The sequence below is a fragment of the Coturnix japonica genome, chromosome Z, assembly GCF_001577835.2.
Source record: "Coturnix japonica isolate 7356 chromosome Z, Coturnix japonica 2.1, whole genome shotgun sequence".
Taxonomy (NCBI): domain Eukaryota; kingdom Metazoa; phylum Chordata; class Aves; order Galliformes; family Phasianidae; genus Coturnix; species Coturnix japonica.
In genome coordinates this window covers 51,368,595-51,389,994 of record NC_029547.1, presented here as the reverse complement: position 1 = coordinate 51,389,994, position 21,400 = coordinate 51,368,595, and the positions used below count along the sequence as shown (strand labels likewise).

General features: G+C 35.4%; 1 protein-coding gene across 1 annotated transcript in view; it reads right to left on the bottom strand.

Annotated features, from left to right (window-relative positions):
- MCTP1 (multiple C2 and transmembrane domain containing 1) overlaps positions 1 to 21,400 on the bottom strand; it is a 240,760-nt gene that overhangs the window by 84,667 nt on the left and 134,693 nt on the right. The window contains exons 10-14 of the mRNA XM_032441507.1: positions 9,840 to 9,946; positions 7,529 to 7,631; positions 7,074 to 7,175; positions 6,651 to 6,725; positions 4,719 to 4,838 (exon numbers count right to left, since the gene is read on the bottom strand). Coding sequence (XP_032297398.1) covers positions 4,719 to 4,838; positions 6,651 to 6,725; positions 7,074 to 7,175; positions 7,529 to 7,631; positions 9,840 to 9,946 — 507 coding nt within the window. The remainder of the gene's footprint in view (positions 1 to 4,718; positions 4,839 to 6,650; positions 6,726 to 7,073; positions 7,176 to 7,528; positions 7,632 to 9,839; positions 9,947 to 21,400) is intronic.

The following is a 21,400-nucleotide window of genomic DNA, read 5'->3' as shown; positions in this document are numbered from 1 at the left end:
AGTTGACAGTCTTCTAAACAGTGATACAAGTAAAATAAGTACAAAGAATACTCCAGTAGTTAAGGCAATGTCCAGTAGGGATACTGCCTTCAACCGCCATGTGCTTCCTGGCTTAGAAACAGTAAAGGCTCCTCACCTCAACTGTGCATGCAAAATGATGGAAGTACCTCTACACAATACAGAGGAATGATGAAACCCTTCAAGATTATGCAGAACTCAGAATGGAAGATAGATATTCCCCCATAACAGACATGCAGATGAAACACACACCTCGGGTTCAATTAAAGTACCTAAAGGTAAAGACAGTACCATATACGATGTTCTGGGGTGGGTATCCCAGTCACTGAAAAGATGACCACAGATGTGACACAGACCCTAAGACAGAAACTTGCCCTCCAGGAACAGCACCTGGATGGCATGAAGCATACATGATGCTGTCTACAATGGCACCAAGTCTGCACTCACACAATTAATCACACTACGAAACCGGTTCAGCAAATATGAATTCACTGTTTGAAGAGAATAAAATGAAAGTAAACATTAAAAGAAATACTAGAGAAAATTATTAAACATGTAAACATTCCCAGTCCTTCCATGCATCAGACGTGCAAGCACACAATGTGCCAAACACATCACACCTCAGAAGTCATCATGCCAGAGAAGGCATGGATTTAGGATAGCAAGATTTACCACATCAGCTTAGTTTTTTTAAAAATTAGTTTTTTAAAAACTATCTTACCAGCACTTTATCCAGTTTCAAATTCTAGGCATCAGGTGGCAAAGAGAACCCAACAATCCAATGAACCATTTCACCAGGTTTAGTAAAAAAATAGTTCAACAGTGTTTATATTTTAGATTCTCAAAAAATGGTATTCATAAAAACTAAAGCTTGTTTAAAGTTATTAAATATATCTCATATTTTTTCATAAAATTACAGTTTTTTTAATGTTTAACAATTAAGCACATTTTTACTCCTAATGGTATCGTTAATTTTATTTTTTTTCCTTCAGCTTTTAGTGAAATTCACTTCTGAAATACATGATAGTGAGCATTTCCTTGCTCAATAGGAAAAAGCTACTCAAGTTGACAAAATTATCTTACAGTCTCGTTTCCTGCCAGTTCTTTTTCACTTCTGTTTTCTTCTTCATTTCCATTAATTAGTATGACACCTCCACAACTAAGTGGTGCATGTGCAAGAGAACTAACATTTAATCAAAGGCTAGTGACTAGTATGTCATTTCTGCACAAGAATTGTGTAACGTTAGAAGACAAAGAGAAGGTGAGTTAGACCTGACAAATGACTAAGATGCAGGGTGCATCATTTTATCAGTATTTCAGAGCTTAATAAACAAAATACCTTCTGTGTACCTGTCTGTTCATATGTATAGAAAGATTCAGAGGAATAAGAATGTGCTCACTGAAAACTTTAATTTGAAAACTGAAAAGTCTGTGTGTGATCAAGTGAGGGTATTCTGCTTCCAAACTGGAAAGGAGACAAGTTTATTTTATGAGTAACAGTTATATGTTCAAGCAGGCAATTAAAGTGCTTTACGGAGGCCATTTTGGGACACCAAATAGCTTGAAGATTTAATAATCACCCATATTTCATATCCAATATTCTTCTAGGTAAAATATGTATCTCCTTTTAGCTACTCAGTTATGAATTGTACTTTAAAGGCAAGGGGACATTTTTGATAATGCACATCTTAAACTTTTCATTAAACTACCAAATTTAAATTCTACCTTTTTGTGCACTCTGACATTTTTGTCTGGCATTTTCATTAATTTTGCGACATACATAAATGTAGCTGAAATGTTAACTGATCAATACTTTGTCTCTCTCATGTAGCACTAGAGCGAAGCTCCCCAAGGACCACACAGCAGTACAGAAATTAAATGTGTAAAATATCAAATGCTAATGTTAAACACAGCAGCACTTACTGTATAACGACTGAAAAGGCTAAAAGAATTCCAAATGGACAGATGGTAGCACAAATTATCTACAATCACATTTAAAGATTAAAGTTTGTCCCATAAAATAATTCATTGACTCATGTTGAAGTGTGTCCTTTTACTGATAGCTCAGTTGTCCAATTATTTTTGTGCTCATTACGGTGAGAAATGACAGTATTGGAAAAAGAGTACACACTTTTTTCCCCCTACGTTGCACCCACTGACATCTGCAAGAACACAAATGTCTGGCCAAGAAACTGACGGAAATTAGGCCCAATTTAGTAGACACTTCTGTGCCCACAGTAGATTAATCTAAAGGAAAAAAAAAAACAAAAAAAACCCCAAAAAAACCCCCAAAAAAACACCACAACTTTTGCATATTCTAATACAGTTCTTGTGCCTCGAGCATAGTGTATTAATTATTGAGTACAAAAATAAACTTCCAAATTCATCCAGAAATTTATTTTAAAGTGAATTTATGGCAAAGGTTCTCTGCATGTACTCTGTTCTTTTCTTATGTATTTAGGTGCTTCAGAAGTGTTTAGTGCAAACTGGTAACACGCTCTTTTATTTAACAGGAAACAAAGAAGAAGGAGGATAGAATATAAAATCTGGTATTTCAAATCCAAAGTCACATAAACGCATTCAGATCAACCCACATCTCATAAGCTCCTTGCAAATATATTTGAATATGTGAATAAAAAATAAGTCCATGACAGTAGTATGTCACAATGATTTCAGCAACAAAAATTAAAAAATTACATCTAGATAGCAATTATTCTTCTCCTGTGTATTATTGAGGCACAAGGGGAAAAGGAAAAAAAAGGAAAAAAAGGAAAAAAAAAAAAGAAAAAAAAAGTCATTCACGCAAAATCCCCAGTGAAAGCTATGAAGTAAAAAAGAAACAGACACAATATTGTCTGAGATGGTAAATGCATAATCTAGAATGTTGAAAACTTCTCGCTCTCTATACTTCCACGTACAGCATGTGAAACACCAGTTATTGAGCTGGTTGGTTTGGATAGCTTCGAAAAAGAACGAGGAATGAATAACACGATAAAAAATTCATAAAGCACTTCCTCTTTAGAAAAGGCTTCCACTAATTTAAAATTTTGAGTAATATAAGTTCTGTAGTCTAAGTAATCAGCACTCAGCACTTTTCAGTCTTTTCTAATAACATCGTCACACTCCAAGAGGAATGACTTAAAAAAAACAACTGGTGAACACTCCAGCGTGCAGATAGCATAAAGCAGATAACTGCAATTTATTATGGAGTCATATTGATCGAGGCTTTCCAAGGGTAACCCCTCTTTCCAAGGCTTTTATTAATCATGATTAACCCATTATACTTAAGAAAACTAAGCTAGTCAAACAGAGCTTCTTCATATATTGTCTTCTGTAAGAAATGCTCCACTGGAAATCAAAGAGATGGGTCAGTGTATCAAGAAAGAGTATCTGTAACTAGAAAATCTGAGGTCTGAAAAGTCAACGTTCACATACTTCACTCGTGAAAATGGCTCTAAGTTTGTAGATATCATCTATCAGCACGTGCCTTTAAATTCAACAAGAAATAAGAAACAGCTAATTTAAAAGTTTACTTATAGTACATTATTTGTCTGACTTCAGGGCTGGAAACTTGCAAAATGGCCTATTTCTCAACACCTTTCTGGAACTGACATTTCACTGTGACATGCTCTGACCTCTGGGAGGCAACTTCAAGAGGAGACATTATGTGCTTAATTGTGAAGAGACGAAAATGATACATAAAAGTACAACATTTTAACAGAATCTACTGAATTCCAGTTTAATCTGTGTGCAGGCACAACTCAGGATCACATGTGCAAGTTAACCACTACCAAGACAGATTATGAGATTCTTCATGGACCAATGATAGCTATGAATCTCCAGAAAATAACTAAGTTCAAACTTTACAATCACAACGAAAGTTCACATAGATCTGATGATAAAAATATATGCTGTGGATATTTTGTTCTACAGTAGGATGTTGTGATCCTTGGACAGAATAACATCAGACTGAGAAGCAGAGATCAAGCCTTTGGATGCTGAACTACATACAGCTATAGTCACACTACTTGTGCAGACAGAATATATCTACAACTACCACACTGCAAAATAAGCACTAAAAGAAAACTGAAAAGACTCAAGCTTTTATGCCTGTATGATCAGGAAGACATTGTTATTGCAACACTCTAAAACTACAGTAATAAAATAACAGCTCTCCCCATGAAATCTGGTGGATTTCCAACTATGACACTGAATGCATTCTGTAACTGGAAACCAGCATGATTTAAGAGCAACACAGCTTTTTCCCTGGCCACAGCAGTGCACCAAGGGAAAGAAAGAACCTCATTGGACAAAGAGGACAGAATGTCATTTAATTTTCTTTTCTTCAGTAAACATCAGGTATGTATTCCACATGCATATTAATCTGTGAAAAGCTAAATATGTATAGTTGGATATGTTTTAAGTTGGATCACATTTTTTTATTTGCATACATATATATATGTATATATGTGTGTATATATATATATATTTTTTTTTTTTTTTAGATGACTATATTTTTTGCGTGACATTACACACTTCTTAAGAATGTGAATGAAAATGATTTGTGGTATCCTCTTAATTTTAAATAAAACTTCAAGTGAAACAAGCAATCAGATACCTCCACATGAGCACCGCATCATTTCTCAGTCTACAGTGTAAATACACAGTGGTGATTAATAGCAATATAAAGAAGATCATACCAAAAAAGCAGCAAGACTTCTTGGGGGTGAATCCCAGTCAAAGCAACTGTTAATGTAGTAGGCGGCATTTATGAGCACCATGACACAACGCTTCATGCGAATGAAGTTTCTTAATAGCAACTATTAAAAAGATGAAAGAACAAAAATATTTCAAAACCCCATAAGCTTCAGAAGAGGTTCATCCTTATAATATTCTCACTGTCACTTTGGGCAAAGTTTAAAAAGAAACCTGCATGGTTTGTCTGTCTAACCCACACAAAGAGAATATTTAGAGACACTTGGAAGAGAGAGATTTTTAGGTAAGTGTGTAAACTTTTATTTGTTGAATTTATTTCTAACTGATATACAGATTATTCTCTTCACTTCCACTGTTCAGTGGCAACTTGAGATTTTAAGGAAGCCACTTGATGAACACCATGAGCAATTTTGTTATCAGCATATCAGAGTTTTATTGAGCAGGTGTCCCTATTATTAAGTATTCAGAAAATTCTTATCTTTCTTAATGAAAAAATGCTGTAGGATGCTAACCTGAAAAATTACTTCTCTAAGATCAACTATTTCTTTAACATCCAAATTTTCTGCTTCATAACAAATTCTCATCATCACCATGCATATTTGAGTGTTTTATGGAAGTAACTTTAACTGCGTCTACACCAAAATGAAATATAGCAGTTTTACATTTTAATTCAGATCACCCTTAAGTCTACTAAAAAGGCACAAAATTTGATCACAATAAGTGTACACAGACAAGTTATTCATTTAATTTCTGTGTTGAATAGCATAGAAAATGCTGGGTAGACATACTCTTTTCCAGAACTTTTGAATCTTTTGTAATGCTATTACATTACTGACATATAAAGATTTATTCTTTTTTCCCTCTAGCTGTTACTGTGGATAGACACGACATGTAAGTTAAAGAAACAAAACAAAACAAAGCCTAAACCACAGTTGGATACTTAAAGTGAATTCCTCCTGCAATCTGCAGAAACCATGATGCCATTTTCTCCTATGAAAGTAGGCAGAAGAATGAATTTTGAATAAAATTGTTTCCTGTTTCTTCACTGACATAACAGTGAAAAAGGCAGATTTAGCAATGTCTTTACCCAAAAGAATAAAGAAATATTCTGCCTTTTGAATAATGTTAAGGAAATATACTGAAAAGCTGATGTGCAATTCATCCAGCAGACCACACAAATTATGCTCAGTTCTGCAAGTTTTCTTCAAAATAAAAATCATTTCCAAGACTTCTGTCTCTGTTAATGAACAAAATATTCTATTGCTATAATTCGACCAAAAGCTCAGTTCTCCCATATAAAATAAACCATTCATGTCAGAAGAAAAAACTTAAATGAAAGTAGTTCAGATACAGAAAAAGGTAATATGTGTTTAAACAATGTTTAACAACTATTAAAACTAACAATGGAAAGAGTATCTAGAAAAAAAAGAAACAGGGTCCACAAATTTCTTATCCAGAGCTCAGAAAAATTATAATGAGTTTTAGATTGCCTTCAGCTGGGATTCAAACCTTATATCATGAATTTACTTAAAGTCTGGAACAAGAATGCTGAATGCCTTTCTATCAACCAAAAAAAAAAAAAAAAAAAAGGAAGTCTTTCAAGTCAAGGTTAGCAGCAAAAATTTATGCAAGACTTAGCTTACATGCACCTGCGCTATAATCTGATATGTGTGGAACCTGATGTTTTGAACTGTGTTCTTATTCACTTATTTCACGGAAATTAAGTTGCAGTTTATAAAGAAGAGATACAATAAAACCACGTATTTTGTTTCTGCCTCATTCTACCTATCATATTCTTTTGTAAACAGGTAATGAAAATGTTATTCTTTACCCTCAGCAGTGCGATACCAGATATTTAGATGTGCACACTCGATATTAAGGCTTTTGGATAGGATTAGTGTTTCCTTACTCTTTACCTGTTTAGACAGTCTGTTTTCCTCTTCAATGTACTTCTGTTCTTTGGGCATTAAGGTTCGTATGCTGGCTTTCACCTACACATTAAAATGTATGTCAATATTTCAAGCTTACTTGCTCCTAACTAAAAGCACATGCCCCGATTTGCAAAAATTAGGAAGTTTCAAAGTCACAGCTGCCAAGCCCAGGACACACAGGTGCACGCAGAGGCAGAGGCTGCTGCTTCGTGCATTAGCAGCAATAGTAGCAGCAGCAGCAACAACAAAAAGAGTGGGTGTGCCAGGCAGTGGCAGAAGAGTATTCTGTGGTATACATCAAGGTTTAGAGAAAATGAGGAATGACAGAAATTCTCTACAAATCGGGAACAAAAGCTTTCATGAAACTGAACTCTTTAGCAGTACAAAAAAGCCAAAGTTAAGACTTACAGCATTAAAAATCACATCTATTTCAAGATAGATGACCCCCTTTGTTGGCCCTGTCAGCTGCTTGTTTTTCAAGACGTAGGCTTTCTGTTCACCATTTTGAATCTGCAGGAAAAGGACATGACAGCCGTCTGTCTCGCGGTCTCCGCTGAATACCCCCCCCTGGTGACCCCTGACCCCCAGCTGCTGAAACTGACAGAGAACCCAAAACAACTGTGGCAAGTCTGACAAGTACCTGTTCATTACCAGGACCGAGTCTGTCAGGAAAAATTAACTATCATGGGATTCAACATGGCCGTGAATGGAGTATGTTAAAATTTTAGTGTTCTTATTACAGACCTTGGTTGAGAAATGACAGACATGGAGCTGCAAATTTTTCCCCTCTATTTTTTTTTTTCCCCTTCTCCTTCCTTCAGCAAGAAAAATACGTAGCAGTGTGTCAGGTGAATGAAACTTACAGATAGCAGCGGTATCGCAACTTTGCCTAGAAAGTCAGCACTCCGATCGCGGTCCTCGTCATAAACTGTCACTTCAAGCACCGAGTGGATGTCTTTAATATTGCTACAGAAGAAAAAGCAGAGATGGAGGAGAGAATTCACCTACACCAGCAGTTACCAAGGACAAAAGTGCAAAAGGGTAGCAAAGCCAGAAGCCCTTGTACTTTGTCAGGTCACAAGCAGAGAGCAAAATTCAAGTGAATTAGGCATCCCTCTGTACAACCCAAGTGTTCTCAAGGAGCTGAAGCAATTGTGTGCTCTGCAGGGCTTTGACAGAAGTTTTCTGAAGGATGTTGCTTTAAATTTCCTACCTGGTGCTAACACTGCACGAGCTGCAAAGGGAGCCAGCGTGTAGCAGTGCTGGGGATTTATCGTGGCAGGCAGCAGACCAAGAGCCTTACAGCCACACTGAAACACTGCTATTTTTGCTGTAATTCCTACTGTGAATACTGCGCAGTCTGCAGGTTCTTAAGTGAAAACAATCATCAGATACACTAGCACATCCTTGTACAGAGAATGAGCTATTTAATTTTAGAATCCCTGCTTAATTACAAGCATAGAGCAGTCATTACAACAAATTAGGAGAAAGCAATGAGAAGCAATGTGTTTTTCAGCTAGTTCTCTTACTTGCCTGCAAGCTATTAAACACTCCACCAACACACACAACAAACATAACAGAAAAAAGGCAGACTCTCAAGTGAAAAAATCACACTCCTTATTAAGAGAAAAGATACCGAAACTGTTTGAGATAAGTCATCTTTGTATAAAGTGATGAGTCAGGAAACAGGAATTCAAGGACAGCAATTCAACTTTACTAAAATATATACCTCTGGATAAACTGCATCAGTATTCCAAAATTAAATGACAAATTTGAGAGTAACTAATGAACATGTAAGATAGGTTAAAACTTTCTTTTAAGGTCATTTAGAGTTTTTCCATTTGTTTCCTGACCAGTCTTTTGTCCTCTATAAATCAGGCTGTTCCTTACATAGAGAACACTGTCAAGCAGCGTAGGTTGATTAGTTACTAGCTCTATATATAGACAAAAATAAATTAATGAAGAATTTAGCATGTTTATACATATATGTAAATGAGATCTACATTAATAAGATAATGAGAAGTACAACTAATTTGAGATTTTTTTTCTTTTGTTCAGAGTTCATTCCTGAGAGTCAACTGCAAGCAAGGCAAGGAAAGCTGTGGCTGCCAAGCATACAAACAACAAACTGAGTAAAGAAACACAAAGACTAAAGTCAAACCGTGCTTTGAGATCAAGGACAAAATGCAACACTGTCACTTATGATAAAGTTAGATAATTGTACACAAAGCTAAAGCCTCTATTGGTTTTGCAGTGGATTACTAGAAGATTTCAGCAGCAGAGGAACCTGCAGCTGATCCATTTTTCTGCTCAGTGATGTCACACTGCAGTCAGACAGAGAGAAAGTGGGAGAAAAATAAGGCAACAGAGCAAGAAAAATAACAGGGATGTTTTGTTGGTCGTGCTTTTTCCTAGTTTATCAAAACCTTTTAGTGTCTTCAAATTAACAAAGGGAAAAAATAATTACTGTTTTGCCTCCCAATAAACTAAACACTTAAGACTGCATTTTGCCCAGTAGCAGCACTGCACTATTATGATCCTAAAACACATTGTGAGAAATGCAGTTGGCAAATGGAAATAATAAGTGGAGTTCATAGAAAAATACAGACTGTAAGTCAGAAAAGTATGATGATATAAAGACCTCCTTTTCATAGTTTTCTAGTGTTTACTAAAATTACAACATTTTACCAGAGATAACAAAATCCTTTATTTCTCACAAAAATCTTCAGAGTCAAAATCACTCCGGTTCTTCAAATTTCCACTAAAGACTGCAGGAGTCCAGACTGTTTAGCATTCCATATTGCATTTTTAAAAAAAATTTAACTTTTAAAATTGTACATTTTTATATTTTAAAAGTATGAAAGTTTATATTTTTCTCATGCTTTTAATTCTTAGCCAAGTATTCACTTGTTTACTTCAGAAACAGCAGTATGTCATCAGACATACTTTCACTTGAATTGGCAGTACGTATCTTTGATATGCTATATATATATATATACATATATATACTTTCTCTTCAAAAAAAAAAGGAAAGAAAGAAAGAAAGAAAGAAAGAAAGAAAGAAAGAAAGAAAGAAAGAAAGAAAGAAAGAAAGAAAGAAAAAGAGAGAGGAAAAAACCACGAATGAAACACAAAATAAAAAGTATCAATCTCTTACAAAACTCGAACACCTACAATGTGAAGATCTTGTTCCATTCTGGGTTGAGGTTCTTGTAGACAGTATGAGTCAGCAGTCTGTCATTGTTCAGTTCAACTACACAAAATGGGTCACTTTTACCTATTAAGAGACAATTTGGAACAAATTTTATGAATTAAGAAAACTCACTGTGAGCAACATTAAAATCAAGATTACTTGTTTTTGTAAGCTACTCAATAATTAATTCAGGTAGTCTTACAATGATGTAGAATATAATACAGGCAATAACAGAGTGTTCACCCCCATAATCTATTAACATTTTTCACTAAAACAACATCTTTTTGTGAAGGCAAGGGACAAGAGGAAGAAAGAGAAATGAAAAAATTGCCACACTGCTTTTTCTGATCAAAAACAACACGTTCCCAAAACATGCCAAGCACCCTTCTGAGACAGCTAAGACAACTTTAATCATGCAAGACCCATGTTGACTTGAATGATAACATAATTACATTTTGATATGTTGGAAGTTTATTATTCCATACTACTTGTAATAACATAGCATCTATGATACTTATCCAAAGATTACTATGGCCTACATGTTTCCCGCTGTACAAATCTTTTCCCCCAAATCAAAAAGCCTTAAAGACAGTCCCACATAAAAGCCTAACACCTGAGAAAATAGGCAAGTACTATTAAGCAATGAGACAATATCAGCTGGAATGGTGGGCTGTAGTCTCAGCACAGCAGACTCTCAAACGTGGTTGATATTTTTGTATACATTAATGCACAATGAAGTAGCTTTGCATATATTTACAAGAAGGTCCCTCAGCATGAAAGCCAACACATGAGAAAGCATGAAGATGCTGCTTTGAAAATTTAATACACAAATAGTGGAAACAACATCCTTGCCTGGGTATTGAAGTTGTTGGTTTGCCTTCTTTTTAATATAAGGGAAAAGAACAGGAAAGGAAACGTGTGTGGGGAATGCCTCCAAAATGTGTGTCAACTTAGAGTCAGTTACTTACAGAAAGCTGTACTCAACTACCAGTAAAACAGACAGGAAGAAAAACCACTCTGACTAGAAGTAGGAGGAAGATGTAGAAGTCACACTAAGCTTTTTCTTAGATATTCTCAACACTGGGGTTTGTATTTGCAAAGAAAGCACTTTGATATCTGAATTACAACAAGCGACTGTTTACCTATGTAAAAAGGGAGCTCTCCAAAAAGGGAAGAAGCAAAAGAAAAGAAATATTTCAAGGGCACCCCTGAAATTTCCTGGAAGGAAGGGTAAGAATGCATAGATCTGACGAACAGCTATGATGTAAGGAGCAATCATGAAAACATGAGGAGTCATTGTGTGAAGACAGATGCAGTAGTAAAGAGCCATTAAAGAGAATAAATCACAGTGTGGAGTAAAATTTTAAATTATGGCAGCAATGACGATAACTGTAAATGCTGGCCAAGACAGAGGGATGCTCTCTCTCTTAGCCTGATTTCATCCACTAGCTGAAAGGAACAATCTGATGTACACTGTTTTACTATTAAACCAATTAGCAAAATGAAACTATGAGTTTCATTCACAACCAGGTATGCTACCAGCAAATTTGAACACTGTATCATGCTTCTAGCCTGGCTGACTTCCGTAGCTGACATTTTCCCTCAGCACAGAATACAAGTGTATGTATTATTTTCATTTAAGGCCACAAAGCTGGAAAATATATCGCTGCACCCAGAATTCAAAAGGTTTTTTCTGTTGGAAATTAAGAACTGGATTGCACATCACAGAGTGGGTTGCTTTTGTCTCTGGACTTTATGTGGGAGGCAGAGCTGGAAAGTTATTGAGTGTTGGCATTGGCCTTCCACAGTCGAGTCTAGCTCACTATGCAATTGCATTTCATAGTGTCTTCAATATTTCCATCATGCTATGTCATGTATTATAAGAAGCTATAAATTGATTAGTTCAATGGGGCTACATTAATGATATTAGGAAGGCATGTAATTTGTTTCATACCCTATACAAATGACAATGAAATCAATATTTAGACAAAACTGTCCAGGGGTCAAACCTTCCAAACTGCAATATTGATTCAGACTACATCAGAGGTTAATGTGCATATTATTAACTTTAATGACAAAGAATAATTGTTTTAAACACATTGTGAACTACAGTTAGAATAGATGTTTACCTTTTCCAAAACACAGAATATCACAGAATCTGTCCTATTAAACTTGAAAAAGGATTAATTCTTCAGTCACTGTAACAATAACACAAAAACAAAAAACAAACAACAAAAAACAAACAAAAAACAAACTCCTGGATAGTTACAGTGATGAGGCAAAATGTACCAGAGTGTCTAAAAGCACACTCTGGAAAAAAAAAACAAACCCAAAACATTTACTAGATGCATTTATTTTCTGCATCTGTTGAAGCGCACTTTTTCTATGACTCTCTTTAAATTTATGAGTATCGATCAATTTAAGAATGTTAAATATAATGCACAATTAATAACAGAAGTGCTTGATAAACCAAAGACAAACAGCTGTCAAAAATGAAAGAACCATTCTCTCATGCTCTCCTTTTCAAGTAGCTTACCTGTGTGACCAAATAAGTAGAGAACAGTTTGAGATCAATGTTGACAAAAGTATTATGAGTATTATGAAATAGTACTTGCAAAGGCTGAAATACCATGGTTTGCAAGTAGAACTTTTCCTTTTATGAAATCTCTGCTAAGGCATACTGCTTTTATCATAAGTGAAAGCTATGAAGTTCCCATCTGCAAGGCCTTTCACTATCACCCATGGGTGTTCATTCTGTATACTAAAAAATGCAAAACTAAGCTGAGTATTGGAAAGAATTATCATAGTTGAGATGTAAAACATATGGTATGTGCAAACATTATTTGGATATCAACCCAAATAAGTGAACATGATCTAGAAAGACAAGGACTAAGAAATATACAAGTGTGCGATGAAACTCACATCCATCATCATTCACGTTTTCATTATTAGAAATAATAATCCAAGCTTACCTCTCTCTCACTGATAGCTAAGACAACCTGCCACATTGCAAGAGTTTAATGTAATGGGACCATTCCTAATGAAAGCCTTAAGAAAGCAATGACATTAAAGGCTATGTCCTTAGTTCTGCTTAGCCTCTAGGCTCAGGAAATGGAGGAACTTACAACATATACTCATCACTGGGTTATTCCCAAACCAGTATCTTAAATACAACACATATTTCAACCAAGCCACACAACTTTTGAGTAGTTAATGAAACTGGCAATTGAAAAAAGTAAATCTTTTTTATTTCTGTATTAAAGAAAGAAATGTGTGTTTAGAAATGTATATGATATCTACCTAACAGTCCTAAAAGTACACTCTAAAACTTTCAATTAGACTTGAGCGGCCTCAGCTACACTACATTAGTCTAAATTGAATCATTATCAGAAGTATGCCTTCTACTACAAACTGAATCACAACTGTCATATATCACCTTGTATCATCTGTCATATGTCAAGAAATTTTACCCAAACCTATGTGTCTACTGAGGCTGCTCTAACTAGCATCCTGCTCTGTGCCCTTCAGAGGACTTCAACTTCTGATCTGATGACTTCAGAGGTACTTAAGTTTATTGATCAGGATGATATCCACAAACTGCATCCAAATATAGCCCTAAACGTGTGTGCTTAGTGCTGTGCAAGAAATGATAAGACCATCGTCTGGCACTCACACATTACAGCATGCTCCCAACATGACTGAAAACAGCACTTATAATTCTGAGTAATCCTATGACCTTAGTGGGACTAATCACTATTATGTCTGGCACTGTTTGTAGGAACTCATAAAATGAGAAGGTAGTAAAACCAGTGAAGTACACCTTCCCAGTGACTGAAATCAAACCTGCAGTAAACCTCAATAAGAAATCAAACAAATCTCATTAATCCTCTCTGTTACTGTAATGTCACATGCTTTTTGAACTCTACTTCTACAGTTCTAAAGGTTCCTAAAATAATGGAAATAAAGTGCTAATTTAAATAATCCTCATAGTAACCTAGAAATCTGCCTGTATTTTGATGGATCTTTCTCACTCTTTTCCCCTCTTTATTCATTACAGACTCATGCTCTCAGAGTGATAGCTAGATGTTATTGCACTTCATACTGTAAGCTCCTGCTTAAAAAAATTAAAGAACTACTTGTCTTTTGAAGCCTCCCACTTTATTTATTATACCATGGATTGCAACTAGTTTGACAGATATCCATTTTCTGCAATGCTGTATTGCATTTATTGTTTCAGCAATCAGCAAGACCAAATTGCAAACTAAGATTGCTGCACTTAGATCTATATAAATTATTTTACTTTCTTCAATCAGCACTGAGTCACTCATATTGAACACTATAAACACAGGAAACCCTTGGCTACATTATCAGGAGTGCAGGATGGGAACCGGAACAACTTTTTTTTTCTCTTAAAAGGACAGGTAATACACATTTTTTAACTATTAAAAAGACTTAAGTAGTGACAATGTTGAACTGCTTCTCAAAATACTTAAAAAATGAAAACAGTAAAGCCTCAAATAATTTTATCTTCTGACTTGTTTTCTTCAAGCAGGTACAGCACCACATTGTCTACCACTTCTGTTATGTTTTACAGCTAGGAAAGTTTGGGAAATGACTGTTTCACAAGTTCAATGACCACATTCCTAGATAAGCAGGCTTGCTGTGCTCTACATAATTAGCAAGCACAAAAGACGCTAGGTAACTTGTGAACACTTAAGCACTGATGTTGTATGCCTAACAGAAATCTAAGTAGTGTGTCCATCTCAAAGACATATGTTGCTGCAACCCATCTTCCAGGCTTGAGGTGATGTAGAGCCTACGTACAAGCTCTATACGACATCAACTCCAGTGGGCAACAGATCCAGCCAAAACAACAAAGTGAGATTCACCCCCAGTTCAACTCCCAGACTAACACTTTTTTTCACCACAGATTGTTTGATGCGACCAATTCAGATCTTACAGAAGATAATATATAAATGTATAAATGACATATAGATGCATAAAAAGGAACTTAAGCTGAACATTAGAGCTCCTAAATTGCAATACAAGATGATTTGTATATATTGTCAAGTTAAACATATGTGCCGCCTTTCAATAGTCTCTGAGGAACAGAATTGTCCAACAAAATGTTTTGTTTCCTGGTAGGCTTTGCTCCCAACAAAAATCTCCGCAGCCATTTTTGAAAACAAGAATGTCAATTTAACATCATCATACTTCCGCACTTACTTTCTGACTCCACCTGTAATCAAATTATTTTCCTTGATTAATAGCTAAAATTTGCATTTCTTGTTTATCCTGCTTAAAACTGCAATGTTCCTTGATTACAAAACTATCCAGAAGATTGCATGTCAGCTATTTGAATTTGTATTTGGATAATGTAAAAAAGAAACAGTAATAATCAAACATTTGGCAACATCCATATTTTAAGCAGTAAAATAATTCCCTGTTTTAGGGAGGAAAAAAACACTTGTGTTTTTAATATTATTAATGTTATACCATTCTGTTTTCAGCCTTTGAGAAATCAGCTTCTAGTACACAAAACAATAATAATTAAAAAAAATAATAAAAAAAAACAAAATCAAACCATCAGTCATCATACAATGACTCTCTTTTTCCCAGTCAGAATTGCTGTGGATTCCTAGAAGCAACTACCATTGATGTAATTACTTTCCAGTGTAGATTCAAGCCAAGAAGTGTATGGGACATCTACTTGTCCTCTGAAAAACCTACCACACTTCATAAAGATTTCAAGGACTGCAGATAGCATGGGACTAGATCCCCATCAACCCTCTGGAGATGTTTCTACTCCATTTATAAAAAGCATACAATGATTGAAATTCAAAGTCACAAATCATTTCCTAATTTCATTTTTTAACATTTTCTCAAAAGAAAAGGAGCCATGTGGCAGATTACATTTAGATTAGAATCTAACATTTACCTGTCATTGATCAGTCTACCAGTTATATAGACTGTTAGAAACCAACTCTGGTATAAGCTAGACTATGAACCGTTTTTAAGCAGACCACCAGTAGACTATCTGCTTTATTCTGGACTAAGTATTATATGAATTTGTCTGTCAGTCAAATTACAGTATCCAAACTGAACTAGAATCAGAAAGACTAGTAAAAATGTTTCAGACAGTCTAAAGATTTAATAGTAGATTTCAATTCCAGTTCTACTTAGAAAAGTCAAGCTCATAGGGAATACTTTCACAAAGTTCAATCAAGTTTAAGTTGGTTAAGAAAGCTGAAACATCATTTGAATATTTCATTGGTTATTAAGGATCTTCCCTAATGCTGGCCATGCCTGTCCAAGTGTGTCCCCACAGTCAAAAAAATGCCTTTATTTTGGGGAAAGACAAGACAAGACACCCAGTTCATGACTCTGGGGGGCAGTGCCACTCATGCAGACGCTAATGTCACTAATGTTGTTCCAAGATCCCTGCCAGCCAGCTGCCTGCAACAGAGCAGTCAGTCTGACCTTTGGCCAGAAGGAGGAATGGCTCAATAGCATGAGAAGCTGCCTTATCTAATGGATTAAGCACAGGACCCAAGCCAAATGCCAGCTTTGACAAGGACTTGCTCTGTGGGCCTTAGCTGAGTCAGTTAACCTTTCCTAGTTTTCCATCTTTAAAGTGGTAATGATAATTCCTCTTCAGCAATGTTGCTGCAATTATGTTGCAATGGGCTGATTTCATAAATGCTGAAGACATCTTACCAAGCAATTCAGCACAGTGCCACTCTCAAATCATTTCCACAGAATATTGAAAGAAAAGCAGATACGTGTTAATAAGTACAAATATTTTTCCTGGATATTTAACTCAAAAAGGTAGTATTAATTAATTAAAAAAAATAAAAATAAATTTAAAAAAAAGTTTTAAATTCTAATTTTGCCATTAATAACTTGAAACTGCTACTTTCAATAGAAAAAAAAAAGGGGGGGGAGGGGGGGACGACACAGTTTTGCAGTATTGGAATAATGTCTTCAGGTAAACAACATGGGATCAGATGAGATTTTATCTACCCCAGAATACTACCTACCTAATAGATTTAATTACTTTATGAAGATACTTCAAGTTCATATTCAATTCTAAAAGCACCAATCGACAGAGCAAATTGCTTTTGGAAACATACTTCCAAAGGGTCTCTGAATTTATTCCTTCAATTTTATACGTACAGGCTTCCATACCTTTCTGAATTTAACATTTGTGTACATCATTCTGACATTTGCTAGCATTTGAGGAACAATTTCCATGACTATTTTTTGCACACAACATATTAGGACATTTTAGTAGAACAGATTTTAGGAAAATCATTTACATTCTGCACGTTTAGCCATCTTGGTGTCTTCATTCTACTTTCAAACATTTCAATCAAAATTTTAACATGGGATTTACTTAGAAAGAGGGCTGAATACCATTTTTATACAAAGAAAATAAGACTCTCCCTTTCTATGCCTGCTTCTTTTCTTCAAAGTTGGAGAAACTTTAAATGCTTTTGATTGCAAACATAAATATCACTGAGCTTTTGAATAAAATCTGTCTCAAATATCAGGTGCTGAAATCACAGTACCCCCCAAAAATGCAGACATCAGACTAATAACGAGAACAGAAATACAAATAAATTAACTTCTAATGAAGACTGGAGACACAGTAATCAAAGTGTTAAAAATTCATTTCATGCACATCTCATTTGCCTCTTAGCTGATATTTATCACATAATTCTGTGAGAAAGTAGAGGCCTAAGATGCTCCAGATAAATGTCTCAATTAATTGTACAGAGGTAGCCCTCTTTGAGCTGAACCAGAGCTGTGAGCTCTTTATTAAAAGCACTATTCTGTAGCCTGTAACCTTGTTCCTTGACTCCTCTCTAGTTTCCAATTTAAACAAGTCCCCATGCGGCCCGCTCTAAAGGGCTTTGTCTCCCTGTCATTGTTAAGAGAGCCGAGGCATCCTGGAAGTGAGAAATCAGACCTCATGAGCTGAACGGTTCCCCAGGGAACGCCGGACCACGCAGAAGGTCAAAGTCATGGGCTGGACCATCTGAAAGCGTCTGATCGCTGGTCTGTGACACAGCAAGCAGGGTGGGGGTGGGCGAGGGGCAGGCAAGGGGGCTAGAATGGAACATGTCTTAATTAAAGCCCAAAGACAGCAAAACAAACTGTTTTTCAGGCAGACTGTCACAAGGAGCTCAGATTTTGCTCTGCTAATGAATCTGAGTTGCTAACTATTATTCTTCAAAATAATAGGACCTGTACTGATGTTGATAAAACCTGTAGCACATCTTTTCCCACCATGCTTCCTTCTCTTCATTAACAATGTGGAGATTTTTAATTTTATTTCACATTATACAGAAAAGAATAAATGTATATGATCCATTAAAGGAGAAGCAAATGCTGTGAAAATAGCAGGTTTACCTCAAACTCTACCTGTATATAATTCTGCAGCAGAAACTTACCTATTGCTTTAACTGACACTGTTTAATTTGTGAAGGTCTACCACTTTCCAAAAATTGTATACACTTTTTTAAACTGATTATGGATTGAATTCGAAGGTCAACTGACATGATGAACTCACTATATATTTCATAGTATTATCAGAATACTTCCTAATTTAAAAGTTCTTCATTATAACTATATATGAAATTATGCCAGGCAATATGTATTCTGGAGGACCAATAGCAGAGCAAAGATAAAGCGGAGAGAGAAAAGTACAACTCCTCTTATCTGAGGTTATAGGGAGAAAACAGCCTGGCACCAAGTAGCCACAAAACAACAGCTTCCTACTCAGGAAGAGGAGAAAATGTAAATAAGTATAGTCACTAATTTAAATCCAATTCTTAGATTACAGTTCCAAAACAAATAGCCATATAAAAACATGTACATTTTATAAAAATGAACACCTGCTGCAACCAGAATTTTCAACAGAATATAATTTTGTTTGGAGGGTAGTTCTGGCATTATTTTTTGACATCAGAAAGAATGATATTGAGATACAGTTTTCCAGGTATAACATTCTGATAATCTGAACAGCACTCCTCCAGACTCTGGTCCTGCCAGAGGCCCTGTGTTTCAACTCCCTCGGAAGCCAAGAAAAGGCTTCAGGCACCCATCAGGAACCTCTCATCCTTCCATGGTAATCTGTTTCCAGGAAAGTCACTTCCTTGCAGGTAGGCTGGGTAGAGAGGACTTGGTGTTCTTCTCATATATTTTTAAAACCCATTAATGACACCTTCATACAGCACCCCATTTGCAGACTGCTATTCACCATTTTCTCACCTGCCCACATCTAAACACTGAAATTACAGTCTGCTGTGGCATCTTTTTCAAGTCATGTGTGTATATATGGGAGCTGAAAACTGAGACCTTAACCAGTACCTTTAATCTCTTTTTCCTCTTCTTTATTTTCCTCTCTCCCCCTCTGCTTCTCACTCTCTTTTTTAAAAATCTGTATTTAAATCAACTATTTGAATTGTACTGTCCAGCACTGGGCTACTGACACAGAAAAAAACCTACTCTCAAGTATCAACAGTTTATTAGAGGCTTAACTGAAGTGACCTACTGTAGTAGAATTCAGCTAAACAAGGCTATGGGCTTTCTCTAGAAAGGAGAAGAATTGAGGGTTTCATTAAAAAGTAATTTGTGCTTTTTAGTCATTCATTCAATGGAGGCCTCAATTGTTCTTTATTCACACAGAGTTAATACAGTATTACAATGCTTCTCAATGAATGTATGGTAACAAAAGAAAAAAATCACATTTTTAAAGGAATCTATGCTTATGCTTAAAGATGGAATATCAGGAATTTTGAAAATCCATTCAGCCCAAACTAGAAAATTTTTGCTTATTACTTCATATGAAAAGATTTCTGAAATTGAAACAGGGTAATTGCAATAGAAAGGAAACAGAGCAAAACATACAAGTATTGCACAGGTGCTACAGCTACTTTTCAGACTCAGAGGAAGGGAAAAGATAAGCTGCAAAAAAAGATGTATTAGAAAGAGCAAGCTATGCCTGAGCTTTTACTTACATAAACCTATCTTTAGTTGAATAAGTCATGCTACTACTGACAGCATTCTCTATGCTGACTAGGAATTATTGCTCAGTTGCATAAAGAGGAATGGCCAAGCTATTTCTGTAATTTTTGCAAACATTTTCTGACAATCAGCGAATGACTACTTTGAATAAACTGTAAATATTCCTCCTCAAAGTTTAATCTGAAATCATCTGTACACATTCACATAAATTAATTTCATTAAAACCCTTTGTCCTCCTTTCAAAATATCAAGTGCTATTATCTGAACTATGCAAGCATTTCTGTTGTGTTTGAATGCACAGCCTTTAAAAAAAGCATATATTATGTATAATGCTAGTGAACAAAATACTCAGGACACTGGCAAGATATTGAGAGTTCTTTCCAGTCTTCCTAACTGTCACTCTAAATAGAATACATGGAAATTTTTGGTAGCTCTCTACATCTTTAATTGAATAAAATGCATTTCCAAAAAATCTGTTCAACCAGCACAAATGACATGTTGATCTGGAAAAGTCGAAGACCGAACGAGGTCAGGGACTGAATTATCCCATTTGCCCCTGAATAACTTAATCTCTCTCTCTGTTCAGACCACATTGGATTATAAGGTCAAAGCAGAGTGAGGAATCTTTAGAAGCATTTCTCCAACCTCTCTGAAAATAGAATCTGCTTTTTTGTGTGCCACAAACTGGAAGATCAGTTTCAGCAGTAAAATGTTTATTCTGTTGCCTTATATAAGAAAAAGAAAATCTACTCACGCCAATTTGCACAAAACAATTAAAAAGTGATTATCTCGCTATATATCTCTATCTGTTCATGCAGCAGGACATTCATGTTCAAATTGCAGTCAAACCAGCAATATTAGGATAGTTTGCTTTTTTACTTTCCTTTTTTACAAAAGTTAAGATGGTTATTTTCTGATGCAGGTCAAACTCTCTTTCCTTTACCCAACTTATGTAGTTTGACTGTGATTATACTTTCAGGATGCAAGCTGGATATTTCCAAGGAAGCATGGCTGGCATGGGTGAAATAATTTCTCCTTTGTTTTGAAAAGAAACAGGTTAAATTATTCCATCAGTCCATACTTTAAAATAGGAAAAAAAAAAAAAATAAAAAAAAGAAAAAAGAAAAAAAAAAATCTTACATCCCTTCTTGAACAGACAAGCATTATTTAAAGGAAACTTAGCATTTGTTTGAAGGACTTGAAACCAAAAAACAGCCTTGCTAAGTATCTGGCAGGGAATAATTATTCTGGCAAAAACTTAAAAAAAAAAAAGAAGGAGAGGGGGGCAAGCCATATCTTCACCCTGAAAATCAATTTTTACCTACCGAAAAGCCATGGCAAGTGGCAAAACAAAAAAATGTAAATGCAGCAAAATAAAAATTACATGAGCCAAACACAGAGAACAGATCTTCTAGCAACTTTAATAATCCCTCACCTAATAATACAACAGGCCAAACAAAAACAAAAAAAAAAAAAGAAAAAAAAAAAAAAGAAAAACATAAACAAGAAA